The 14,405-nt window shown below is 39.1% G+C and overlaps 1 protein-coding gene across 1 annotated transcript in view; it reads right to left on the reverse strand.

Annotated features, from left to right (window-relative positions):
* The window catches only part of LOC114581104 (ureidoglycolate hydrolase), a 48,411-nt gene extending 35,321 nt beyond the window's left edge, over positions 1 to 13,090 (reverse strand). The window contains 2 exon segments of the mRNA XM_028700441.1: positions 12,425 to 12,544; positions 12,800 to 13,090. Coding sequence (XP_028556274.1) covers positions 12,425 to 12,544; positions 12,800 to 12,997 — 318 coding nt within the window. The 5' untranslated portion in view covers positions 12,998 to 13,090.
* Between the last annotated feature and the right edge of the window lie 1,315 nt (positions 13,091 to 14,405).

A 14,405-nucleotide genomic window follows, 5' to 3' on the forward strand; every position in this document is an offset into this window, starting at 1 on the left:
CAGTCCAAGATATTTTAATGGGAGCTAGGGATTGGTTGATTTGGAGGAATTCACAAATTTAAAGAAGCTCTAGGAGCTTCTTTAGATATCAGAATTCTACTTTTCTGTGGATTGACATGTTAACTAGAAACAGTAGCAAAATTAGCCAAGATAGATTTCAGGGTTTGTGCGTTGGTGGAGGTGGCTTTTTTTTAATGATATTTCCTTTTTTTATTTTTATTTTTATTTTTATTTTTATTTTATGATATTTTCCTTTTATTTATTTATAAGTGACTTAGGGTTTCTATTGCTTTGAAATTTAGCGAATAAGAATCCTAAATTAATGCATGGAGATCAAAGTTTAGGGTGTCTACTACGAATTTGAAAGTTTTTGAGAATTTGTTTGAGGTGTTTAAGTCACCCAATTGAAGATAATTTAAATTATGTTTGTTTTAACCTTGTTTAGCCTATTCTCGCAAAAAATCCTCTAATGATGGGCTTAAATGCTACAAAAAATAGGATTATAATTTTTTTGAAGTGGGGAATTACTTATAGTTCAAAGAATAAAAGAAAAAACATCAGGAAATAAACCATGATAAATCCTACTGCTTACCAAAATAATAGTCTTAGGAAGTTTCTCCTAACCCTCCATGCAACTTGTTTGAGCTCACCATATCTTTTGGGGGTCCATTTGTTAGTCTCATTTTTAAATGAAGCGTAAATCCTTTATTCCTTAGTGCTTAGGTATTCCTATCTTACTATAAACATAACCTAGAGGACTTCAAGGGAAAAATCAAAGGACATATCATTTACTAAACTTAGATGGCTTAGGCATTTCCTAAACCACTTTCCAAGAGCACCAAGAAGTATCCAAGACCATCGCAAGTCCTTATTCAAGATTAAACCTACGTTAAACCTAACCTTTGAACATTTATAATCAACCTTGAAAGTGATTTGATCCATCATTTATAGGCATGGCCAAAGCTTGGTTTACCAAGTTTGACCATGAATCTCTTAAAAATCCTAAAAATACCTAAATGATCTTTCTTAGGTGAGAAAAAGCCCTAGACCCTTAGGTTGTGACCTAAGACCTTTGAATAATTCCATAATCATGTTGAAACCTAATGGAGCTCATTTTGGGCCATGGATAACAATGGTTGGCCCATTCAACCTTTGTTGATCCATTTGAACCATAAAACATATTTCATGAATTAAACCTTAAATCTCCCACACCATAGACTTAAACATCTACCTCCAAGAGCCTCCTAATGTAAATTTGAGTGAGATTCAGTATGGTCATGACTATGAAGAAGCCCTTTTTTATCTAATCCTTCCCAATAGTCGATCCATAATGAAGAAGTGTTCCTTGTAATACAACACTACATTGAGGTATAACCCAAACCAGAGCTCACTAGAATAAGGGACTAGGACATTATGAGGAGAATGATCAATCCACATCTATTTAACTGTTGGATTGGTCCTTCTACTTCCATAGATCCTACTGGATAGATTTGATAGGGTTTGGTAGAGTAGAATGCATGGTTCAAGTCATTATAGGAGCTTGAAGATGAAATCATGGTTGGACCGGTCCAGTCGGCCCCTCTTGGGCCGGCCTAACAGTACTCCCCTCCCAAAAAACTCACCTTATTCTCAAGGTGAAAGGAGGGGAATTGCTCTTTCACTCTTTTAAATGGCTCCCAGGTCTCCTCGAAATCAGGAAGGTCCTTCCGTTGAATCAACATTTCCTTGTGTCCTTGATCTGATCTTACCCCCATAAGCTCGAGGGGATCTAACATCACTTCCCAATCCTCAGTCATTGTTGCTGGTAACTCGGCGCTAACTGCATGCTCCCCCAAAGCTCTCCTCAGCTGTGACACGTGGAACACTGAGTGTATAGTAGCGGAGGAGGGTAACTGCAGACGATATGCTACTGCTCAAATCTTCCCCAAGATCTCATAGGGACCAAAGTATCTTGGGGCAAGTTTCTCGTTCCTCCTGCTAGCCACTGATTTATGCCTGTAGGGCCTCAACTTCAAGAACACTTTCTCCCCCCACCTCATATTGTATGTCTCTTCTTGTGCGTATCTGCTCGCTTATTCATTATTTATTGTGCCCTCTCTAGATGTTTCTTTAACTCTTCCAACATCCGGTCCCTCTCCTCTAAGTAATGTTCGACCGAATAGATATGTCATATGTGTGTTTCTCTAACTTAGAGGGCTAACTCTAGAGACATGTCTTATCATTATGCAAGTGATAGATTCTGAATCAGAGGTCATTTGATAGGATTTTGAAGTATTTAAAAATCCATTGGAAAAGGCTTTCAGGACTAAGCCTTTGGACTTAGGATTTGAGTCTAAATTCTTGATTTGGATTGGGTTTGATTGGAATTTAGATAGATTGGGGTATGAATTGACTTGAGTTTGGATTGATTTGAATTTGAATTGGTTTTAGAGTCTATTAGAGACCTCATACAAAAACGAGGTCAACAATCACCTATGAAGCAAACCTTCTGGCTTACAAATGAAATCCCAGGCAATTCGAGACCTAAGGGGTCCGATCCAATCCGTGTACGCATGGAACCCATGACCGCCCATGCGTCTTGGCCGAGAAACCCCCTCCCAGGCCACATAGTGAAGGCTTCTATGAGTAGGGTTTCTGTCCTAGAGAAAGCTCCGGCAAACCTTCTCGATTTTATGAAGAACACTTCTTGGGACCATGGTATGGGTCATAGTGTAGATTGGGCTTTATAGCAGAACAGAATTAATAAGCGTTACCCATCCGGCCATAGATAAGTGATGAGTCCCCCACCCAAGGGTGCAGCAGACGGCTTTTTGAACCAAGAAGGCAAAGTCCTTCCTGACGAGCCTCCTCACTGCCAACTTGATGCCCAGGTACTCCATCTCATCCACCCTGCAACAACCGACCATCCTCGCTAGCCGGTATTTAGTAGTAGAGGGAGTCCGCTTACTCAAAAGAATGACAGACTTACTCGTATTCACCTTCTGGCCAGTCCACGAACAATAGTCCTCAAGAATGGACATAAGCTTCCTAGCATTGGGAATAGAAACACCTACAAAAAATAAGACATCGTCAGCATAAAGAAGGGGGGAGACAGAAGGCCCCCCACTCCCGATGGAAACCCCCAGCTCCGCAAACTTCTGGTGAAAGTGACCCGACATAAGCTCCAAACAGAGGATGAACAACTAAGGCGACAACGAGCACTCTTGCCTAAACCCACACTCCACAGTAATCATCTCCGTCAGCCGGCCATTGATAAGAATAGAAAACTTCGAGTCCTAGACACAATTGATCACCCAAGAACTAAACCTTGGTGGAAAACCCATCCGCCTCAACACGATCACCAGTGTTCGCCAGCTCATCTTGTCATAAGATTGTTCCATGTACACTTTAATCTCCATGAGCCCCTTAGTGGAATTGGACACCCTAAACTTGTGCATCAGCTTCTGCCCAAGCAAACAGTGATTAGAGATGGAACACCCGGGCACGAAGGCAGCTTGTTCTTCCGAGACCAAACCCGGTAGCACCCCTTTAAGCCGGTTGACAAGCACCTTGGCAACGATCTTGTAAATTGTTTGGCAGAGACTGATTGGTCTAAACTTGGACGGGTGATACGGGTTCACCACTTTTGGCAGAAGAACTACCACCGTATCTTTCCAAGAAGGATCCATGGTACCCGAACTTTACAAAATCCATACAAGCACGCAAAACTTGATCCCCGACTATGCCCCAATAATGCTTGAAAAAAGAAGCCGTAATACCGTCCCTCCCGGGGGCTTTGTTTCGGCCAAGAGAGCTAACAACCGCCCAGATCTCCTCCCGAGAAACATCCCTGTCCAGGATCCCCGCAAAGGGAGCAAGATAGATCCTTTGAGATTCAAAGGATGTCCAAACCTCCTCGACAATGTCGTGGCCTTTCCACTTTCGCTCAAAGAAGCTGTAGATGACTTTAGAGATGTCCCCACGCTCCGACACCACTGTCCCATCCTCCTGTTTAATAGACTCAATACTCTTGGCTCTCCTTCAAGCTGACGCCATGGAATGAAAAAAATGAGTATTACCATCCCCTTCCTCAATCCAATTAGCCTTGGCCCACTGCCCCCACCAGGTCATAATGCGAGCAAGAGTACTATTAAGCAACTGGACCTTGTACCACAAAGCCTCTGATTGATTCACTAACAACCCGTGTGGAAGGCACTCCAGCTCCTGTAGGGACTTAATCTCCTTATCAAGGTTTGCTTTCAACAAATTGAGTTCCTTGATCTTGTTCTTTCTCCAGAAAAATAAGGCTTTCAGGGCCCATTAGCATTTCTTGTGGAGTTTAGCCGCCTCAGTCCCCGTGTCATCCACGCTCCACTTTTCCCACACCAAGTGCCAAGCTTTAGGAAAGCTTGTCCAGATATCTTCAAACCTAATCCAAGACGAGTAGGTCCTCATCTGAGAACCATTAACAGAACACAGAATAGGGCAATGGTCGGAGGCCAACCTAGTGAGATGCTCCACCCACAGGCCTTGGAAAGAGTCCAAGATAGAGGAACTCACAAGGAACCTGTCCAAACATGAGAAAATCTTGCTCCTCACATCTTTATTATTAGTCCAAGTGAAGTCCTGGCCCACGAATCCTGGATCAACCAAGTAGTTAGTGATCATGGATTCCCCCATATCCGAAGCACCAGGAGAGAACGGAAGGGCCTTCCCCCCCTTCTTGTCATCCTGCGACATGATGCAATTGAAATCTCCCCCCACCAGCAAAGTGGAATCCGAATCGTGCATTCTAGAAATGTCCTCCCATAATTGTGCTCTACTATATCTGTCTTTGGCCCCATACACCACAGCGACCTCCCAGTCAATATCACCGATCATATTTAACTTCCCCAATATGCACTGCTTATTTTGGAAGGTAACCTGCAAGGAGACCTCCCCGGATTTCCAAGCCACTAGGATACCCCCAGCACTACCAATCGCCAATTGAAATGTAAAGTCCCAGTCCCGCCTAGCAAATCTGTCCATGTCTTTTCTACAGAAATCATCCATTTTGATCTCAACCAAACCAATAAAACTGAACCAATGCTCCCCAATAAGATGCCACAAATAGTTTCTCGTCGCTTTCTTACGGGCACCATGTCAATTCCAACAGAGGATACTAAACATTATCCACCAAAGGAGAAGCGTCCTCGCCGCAACAGTCACCCGAAAAGCTACCCGGACCATAGACGAGGGGCCTATCCCCCACCTCCGCTTCGCTGACCATCTTGTAGCTGGAGTTATCTATAACATTAACCAGTTGATCAATCGTTGGAGGATGCAATTCATCCGCCTGCACTTTGCTCCTACAAACACGGGGCAGTTTCTGCAATGGCCCAACCTGAGTGACCTTTTTAGTGTGTCGAGCCTTCGCCTTCCTGCCAAGCTTATCCTTCTCCTTTGTTACCATAGATTTATTATCAGAAAATTTCAGAGCCTTGGGAACCAAAGATTGCGAGAGAGTAGCTACGAGATCCACCCCGTCACCCCGTTTCTGCATCCCGAAACATTGTGCTTGCGTCAAGCACCTAGCACAGGAATGGCTGCCGCCCGACCTGTAGCTGTCACAGACACCATCCCAGCCCTACGTCTGCTTATTGACGTGAGATGCCAAACTACCCACCCTGGGTGTGTCCCTCCTACCTACTGAATCATAGTCTTCTTTACCAAAGCTTCCGGCAACCACTCCCGCCATCTGCCCCGCAACCAGCATGTCCTGGTCATTTTTAACCTCCTGGTTCAGTCCCTGTCGTGATTCATCATTTCTTCCATGGCCGTGAATTTTTCCTCCAACCTTTCATTGTTGGTGGTGATTTGATTTTGAAAATCAAAAAATCTTTCCTCCAAATCGGTTTTCAATTGACCGACTTCGCCTTCCAAGACGTCTACCTTCTTCCCGGCCATCGTTCTTCCCAACGGATCACAAAAAAATCACTTCTGTAAGCCCAAAAGCTCGCTGAAAAATCTGATTTCAGCCGCCAAAAGTCCCCAAATCGATGTTCTGATACCAATTTGATAGGAAATACTTGAGATCGCAAGTAACCCTAAGGTAATAGTTGAGTTCGCAAGCAAACCTAACCCAAATCGGTGAATAAATAGCAGCCAAATGGCTGTCCACAGCAGAAAAACAGCACAAACAGTGGAAATCTGAGAAGGAACTTGTAGGAAATCAAGCAAACACTTGTATTCCAATAAGAAATGAAAAGCACTTGTAATATACAACTTTCCTTCAATTCGAGAGGAAGGAAAAACTCTTCAACGATCTCCGGCAAAGCCAAGAGCCCAAGAACACCAAACCCTAGATCTCAAAGTAATTCAAATTCAAGATAATCCCCCCTTTTCCTCCTAATTAACCATAAAGGAGTTTTACAAAATGTCTAAACAGCCCCTCGCATTCAAAATTTCCCTCCCAAAATTCCTCCGTGGCCCCCCGTTGGTTCCGCTCGTCCGCTCGGTTCCGCCCCTCCCGCGCGGTTCCATCTCGAGTAGGTGAGGACCGGTCCGGGTTAGACCGGTCCAGCCGGCCCCTCCTAGGCCGGCCTAACAGATTAATTCATGCCTAGAAAAATAAAGTAATTTTGATAGAACTTGGCAAGATGGCTGTTATTTAAACCAATTTAGAAAATTAGAGCATTTGCAAGCAACAGTGCCACAGAATGCATGTCCATAAGGCAGAATGAGATTGCAATTATTTCAAGATGGAATCAAACAGGCTTATAGGACATTCTCCTGTTGAGTCTTTTGTAACCTCTTTGAGTCATATTGATTGCATTCAAATCAAATGGTAAGCCAAGAAGGCATCGAAAAGTCCATGATCAGGTACATAGCAGTAGAGTCAACCAAAATATCGATGCAAATGAAAGAATAACAATCCTTTGGGTATGTCTGGTTGAGATAGGTGAAGTCAAATCCCATCCTCAAATTGTAAATACCCCTCTACGTATGATATCATTGGAGATCCACTTGAGGTATTAAACCTTCAAAATGAATATAACTTGAAGTAGCTTCTAGACCCCTTTCTGAATAGGTTATACTAGTTGAGTGGCTACATGACGTTTATGTCGTTTAATCATTTTTCTCTCATTGTGAACATTTGAGTGATGAAAATCAATGTTCTAGACATTAACTAATCCAAATTATCCTAGTCTTTCTCCCTAATTCAAATTAAACTTCTCAATTCCTTTTTCAACTTCCAGTCATTCATTCTTGATATCCAATTACATTGTCTACGGTTTAGAGATAGGAACAACCTTCAAGTAATAGCTACAAAATTGGATGAGATCAATGCAAACTATGAAAATTAAAGGCCTGGCCAAGATCTTCAACACTAAATGGTATGTCAACACCACTGCTAGGAAATTATTCAACAATAGTCGATCAAAGATGGCAACATAAGCTGATGGTAGCCAGTTAATGAGGTGTAAATTGATTGCTTGTTGCCCCATATGTTCGAGGGATAAAAACCATTAGCTTCACAACAATCACCAACAAAAGCCATACCAAAGGAACCTTTTCAGCCTAAGCTACTAGTATTTTATATTCATCTTCTCAAATGCCTGTAAGAAGATGTTAATAGAACTCTTGATGTCAAATAAGAAATGTTCAATCTAATAGTTAGAGATCAAGGCCTCTCCACCGGAGTTGTAATGTAATAGACTAAACTCTCAACCACTGAGATATTATCCTCTTTGGTCTAATAGCCTCACGGTTTTATCACATTTGTATAATTTCTTGGGAGGTCACCCATTCCTAGGATGCTCCAATACGAGTATGTTTAACTTTGAAGTTTCTAAATCCAACCATCACAGCAAAATGTGTCACTTAGATAACTAACGTCCTAGACAGTTTCCTTTGCCCAAAATCATCAACTAGGCAAGTAGAATTCTAAAGGTAGAGTTCTTATCATCCAATTGATGTATTGCTCTGAAATGTAACAACCTAAACTTTCAACCATTGAGATATTATCCATTTTGGCCTAATAGCCTCACGGTTTTGTCCCCTTGATGTAACTTCCTAAGAAATCACCCATCCCAAGAGTACTCTAATATGAGCAAGCTTAACTTTAGAGTTTCTAATGAAATTTAAATCGTCACACCAAAAGGCACATCAATATTTAAAAGTTTAGTTTTATTTTTTTATGGGGTTTCACATGCAACACTATAAGTATTCTTAATAAGAGGTGTGTCTTTGTCCAAAAAGAATATTGAAAGGTGGGAGTAAGAACTTGAGTCAATAGAGCTTCATTGAATCAACATCCCTAGGGTCAATTGGGTCTTCCTTGTAGGGCCAGATATAGTAGAGATGATATTACAATCCTTAAAGCACAATCATCGTAAGAAATGCCAATGGCATAGTTCTAGGCCTAGGTCTAAATCTAGTATTAATAGGTGATGCCTAATAAAGGTTATTGTCCTAGACAAAGACTGGATACTCCATCAAATTCCCTGCTCATAATAGTCCTTAGGCAAGTTCTGCAACATATAACATTGGTCCCTATTATGGCCATGATAGGGATGGTACTCAAATTATCCACTAGTCTCATCATTTGCATCTATCAACATCAAATGTAGGTCTAAGAGGAAATTTAAGAAAATCTTTATTCTTAATAAGCACTAATGTAGTACTTTGTTGTCGCTCAAGAAGAGTGTATTCCTAGTGCTTACTTCAATTGAATCGCTATAAGGATTCTCAATAGGAGTGCTTCGTCCAAGAAAAATATGGGAAGTCAAAGCATGAACTTGAGTCATTAAACCTTTATTAACACAATCCTCCCTAGGGTTCATTGAATAATTGTTTCATCCTTAAAGGGCCCAACATGGTGGAGATGATATTCTACTCATTAAGGGAGGGGGAAAAATCTTTATAGGGGCTAGTGGTATTCATCTAAATTTAATTGTAGTGTTTGTTTGTTATGCCTAGCAAAGATGTTTATCCCGGATGAACACTATATACTCGTTCAAATTCCTTGTTCAGAGTAATCATCTAGGAAGTTCTTCATAAGATAGCATTATTCTCTATTTTATGGGGAAATGTGTGTGTGTGTTAGGGGGTGTTCTGTTTTGTAGTGGCTATTAGTATTCATCTAAGTTTAAATCTAGTGTTTGTAGGTGATGCCTAACAAAGATTCTAATCCGGGACAAACACTAGATACCCATTCAAAATCCTTGCTCACAGTAGTTATAAAGCAAATTCTTCATAAGATAGCATTGTTCTCCATCGCAACCATAATCTTGTTAGTATTCAAATTATCCAAACTTGTAGTATGGAGAAATGTACTTATCTTCGAGTAGAGAGTGAGGACGGAAGGTCATGATTTCTTGTGTCATCACCCAGCTCGGAAGCTCAAGTTTATAATGCGGGAACAGACTGTTAGATAGATATCACAGTTCTTTCAATATCAATAATTACTCAATAGACTAATATCCAAATGTAACTAAAGAGTCACTAAAATAATTTTCCAATCTGAACACATAACAAAACAGTTCTTACCTATTTCAATTGATCTTCTTCTTCTGCACACGAAACCTTCTCGATCAATCATTTAATCCACATGAGATTTACTAAAAAATTTAATTTAAAAACTCAATAGTCAATTATAGTTTATAGTATAGCAATTAAATATCCATACAAGTAGCCATGTAGTCATGCTCATTTATCAAAAATTTTATTTAACATAGATATAAATATTTAATATAGATGTACATCAATTTTTTTTATTTCTTTTTAAGTGTTGTTTTTCTAATAATTCATTTTTTTCACGAACACCGTCTTAATTTTGTAACAATGAAGTACAACAATTTATATTTCTTTTTTCATTTATCACGTGTGGGCACGTTGCATCCCCAACTAATACCATAAGGGGTTGAACTCTTGTACTTGCATGCATATACTTTTTCCTTTTCAATACTTTTTATTTGCAAGTTATAATTCATTTATTCATTTCATTTTCTGTTACATATATATATATTAATATGCATGATTAATATGTATGAGCAATTTTCATATATATATATATAATGTTAATTAACTCAATTTATCCTTCCCATTGAATTGATATCACACAAACTATTTTTTTCTTCTTTCTTATCACATATAATTGTGCAATTAAATTAATAAAATCAAATCAAAATCATAAACTCATTCTCAAATAAAAAAATTACTTACTCATGTTCTTCTCCTTTTTCAACATTCTCCTTCACCTGGGGTTGAAAAAATATAACGAACTAGACACCCTTTTCTCTAACAATAAGAGTATGAAATCCTCGTTCCCACACAGCGTGTTTTTTTCCTCGCATGCAAACTCTCCTCTCTTCCCTGTCATTGTGAATAGTTGCAAACGTTCATTTGATATCACCTCCGACCCCTCACGTGCCCGTGTCGATAACATTTGGACCGCTTGCTCGTTGCTTCGTCGTCGGCTCACTCACCCGCTCGTCTCTGCTCCTCACTCACCAATTCGAACGCTCAACTCTACCTGCTTACTGGTTCGGTTGAACCAGTATCACTTCTTAGAGCTTCTTTAGGGTGATCATTATATAGGGTTGGTCTCTGGCAAACTCTTCAATATTGATATTTATTGGATGTCTCCAAAGTTTTGGGTATTTAATCAACAAATTCTCAACAAGAAACAAAAATAAATAAAAATAAATAAAACTTCCTTTATCACCTACAAAAAAGTAACATGCGCCACCGGCAACTGTATGTTAAGGAATAAGGATATATTGACTATCTTTTTTAATATTAAAATATAGGCTTAGTTTGGTATTATTGCCTTCTATTATATCATGATATGTTTTATAGTGGTGTGTTATCCTGTCGAACAAAGTTGATGATTGTTACCTAAAGTGTTACAAGGGTTGTGGTTATTTGGTAAAAAAAATTGTCACTAATATTAATAGATTGAATCATGAAAATAATTGGCAAAATCGAGTGGGTGGTGCCCCCCAAGTTTGGGCTAAATCCTAATGTAGCTAAATGTAGTATGCAATTTTTGTTAATGAATCCTCATACAGATATATACAACTTAGAAGCAGACAACTGCAGGATTATACCAAATGGAACAAGAATAATGAAAGAATTCTTCCACCCTTCTTTAAATAGAGAAAGCTTTACGAACCTTTTGATTGGGTTGAGAGCATGCAAACTGGGTGACCAATTGATGATAAAATTCTTCAAAGGTTTTAATGTTATTGTGTATAGCTAAACAAACCAATACAACATAAAATCATTCAAATTAATTAGGAGTGCCCAACAAAGAATAACATGGAAACATTGTGGAGGGCCATGAAGGCCTCATATTGATGTAGACAAAGGGGGGGGTCAACACAAGTTGAGTTTTACTTTTAATTTCTTCCTTTTATAATATGAAAATAGTGTTTTAGTTTATTTGCCTAATTAGTCTAATTTTTATGAGTTATTTGAATTTTTATTATCTTAGTAAGGGTATGTTGTTTTTGTGATAAAAAATTTGGGTCCCTCTCCCAAATTTTTGATTGCATCACATATTCTCTCCAACTAAGGCATCTTTTATTTGAAGGGATGCACATTGAATAGATTCTAGTATTTGATTCTAGTTTTATTGCAAAAGAATAGGAGAGAATGAGAATATATTCTAGTATTTGATTCTAGTTTAATTGCATTGAAATATTTGGAGTAGACTTAAATTGTATATGATTTAAATTGTCATGTAAAAATTAGTAGCTCTTTCAAATTTTGGAAGATATTTGGCGGGGTCATTTTAACTATTATTTGACATAAATGCTACTACCGTCTGATCATTTATTTCCAACTTATTATTCCAAGTACTAGAGCCAGGCCATGATAATAGGCGCTAGAGAAAAATATGGTTGATTCGTCCTTCTTCATGACCATCAAACTATCTGCCCCAATAGAAGTGATTATGACTACATTGCCATGATCATACAATAAAGGATGTAGTTATAATAGCCAAGTTAAATCTGCACCTTTGTCATTTAGTCTATTGTAATGCTTACCAGGTGCAATGATGGAGCAAGCAACAACCATAGACTGAAATGTATGGCAGTAGTCCTCTACAATTAGGTCCAACGGATGATTGCATCGTGTTTGTCCAAAGGAGTTTGGGCATACAAACTTAACGATCAAGTGTCATAGTTTAGGTCAATAAATTCATATAATGTTAAGTTTATGAAATAAAATAGCTATTTTCATAACTAAATAAGTTCATCCATGTCATAAGTATAAGATAGTTTGTTCAACCTCCAATAGGGGCGGAAACAATAAATGAATAAAATAACAGATTCATAAGAGAATCTAACCCCAATATCACCATCATTTAACTACCCTAACTTCACTAACCCCGGAAACAATGAACTGTGAATCTATGAACACTTAAACCAACTAATCCGAGATCACTGCACAAAACAATGACATGATGCATCCATCATCTTATAAAGTACCTCCGAGCTAAAACATCCTTCTGACTGTACAGAATGCGAGTCACAGCAGGAGCTGGAGCATCAGAAAACGAAGATAACTCCTCAATCTGCATCATCAAAATAGAATCAACACAATCAAAACATGAAACCCTAAAACCATCACACTAAGAATGGAAAGATAAAACAGATAAGTTAATTGAACGAAAGCTTATAAGTCGCTTTATTCAATCTGCATTAGTAACACCTAATCAACGTAATCCATCAACAAAACCACAAAAAATGTCGCAATAAACCAGAGTAAATCACCAAAGAATCACATAGCAGATTGAAGAAAGCTTGGTAATTCTTCATTATTTTCCTACCTGCCTCTGCAAGCCCTGGATGTCAACAGAAAGTGAAGATGGGGAAAAAGAGTAGTGGTGCGGAGGTGAATCAGCCGGGTACCCAGAGAACTCCTCCATGGTCTTCCTTGCATGCTCCTCATGGCTTGCATCGGATAGACACGGAACCGAGATAGCTAAGAACAGGAGTAAGAAAGGCTGCAAAAATTTCGTTTCCATCTTCGCGTCCGCGGTGGTGCGGAGGTCTGGAGTGTTTCAACTGCAGGTGATGAAGGCGGGCTTTGGGTATCCAAGCGCTGCACGAATGTAAAGGCGTCGGACAGTGCTTGTAATGCTTTTTTTAATCTATCGCTCTAAATTATTTTCCCAACAACAACAACAACAACAACATCAAGCCTTTATCCCACTACGTGGGGTCGGCTACATGAATCCTTTTTCTCCATTGTGTTCTATTAAAAGTCAAATTCTCATTTAAACCTAATAAAGAAAGGTCATTCCTAATATATTCTAACCAAGTAAAAACGAGCCAGAAAATTGCAGAGAAGAAATGGACTGCTCAGCGAAGAGGGAGGTGGAAGAGGGAGTGCATGAATCGGAAAGGATGCATGAATCGAAAGGGCTGGTGCATGAATCGGAATGAGAACCTAACTTAGCCGGAAATTCCTCTGGTTTCAACATATCGATAAGTTAGAAAGTTGTAAACAGTCAGTTTTAATATTATCGCCACAGAAAGAAGACGTAGGTTTCAGCTCATTAGTCTTAGGATCTTTGATTTTGCAATTTTAAAATAGAATAAATTTCTTTTGTCGAAAAAGTAAAAAAATAAATCTAATGTTGTTGTTTCGTAGCTTTCATTATTGATTTTAGGTTGAAGATGATAAATAAAAAAAACTGAACTTGTCGCTATAGTTGCGCTATTGTTGCGCTATTGTTGCACTTTACTTGCTCTTTACTTGCACTTTCAGGCTGTATACAAAGATGAGACATAAGCATATGAATGTTTTTGCACTTATGCTCACGATAATGGCTTTAGTGTCCGAAAGGATCATCACAGTTTTTGGCCAAATTCTAGAAAGATAAAATCGAAGGACTTTGTTTGTTCAAAAGCTGGTTTCAAGAAAAGTGATGATCATAATTCAGGAAAGAGAAAGAGATTCACTAGACCAGTTGTCAGAACTGGTTGTCCAGCTATGGTGAGGTTTGTCACTGATGAAGATGGTTACTGGCATGTCAAAAGATTTATTGAATCTCACAACCATGACTTAGCTAGCCCAGCCGACCGACACCTTTTAAGATCATGTAGGAATGTTATTGAGGAAAAAGCTTCCATCCTAAAATCGATGACAAATGCAGGGATTAGAACAGTTGATGCATATGACTATCTTGCAGAGGAAGTTGGTGGATGTGAGAATGTCGGATTCTCTAAGAGGGATGCTTACAATTTGATTCAGAAGGAGAAAAGAGCAAGGATTGAAATTGGTGACACTAATTCTTTGATTCAATTATTTAAAGATCGACAAGTTGAGGACCACATGTTCGCATGGGATGTTCAATATGATGATCAGGATAGATTGTTAAATTTTTTCTGGGTTGATGGCAGAAGCAGGATAGATTATGAATATTTTGG

This window comes from Dendrobium catenatum, unplaced genomic scaffold, assembly GCF_001605985.2.
Source record: "Dendrobium catenatum unplaced genomic scaffold, ASM160598v2 fragScaff_scaffold_1520, whole genome shotgun sequence".
NCBI classification, from domain to species: Eukaryota; Viridiplantae; Streptophyta; class Magnoliopsida; order Asparagales; family Orchidaceae; genus Dendrobium; species Dendrobium catenatum.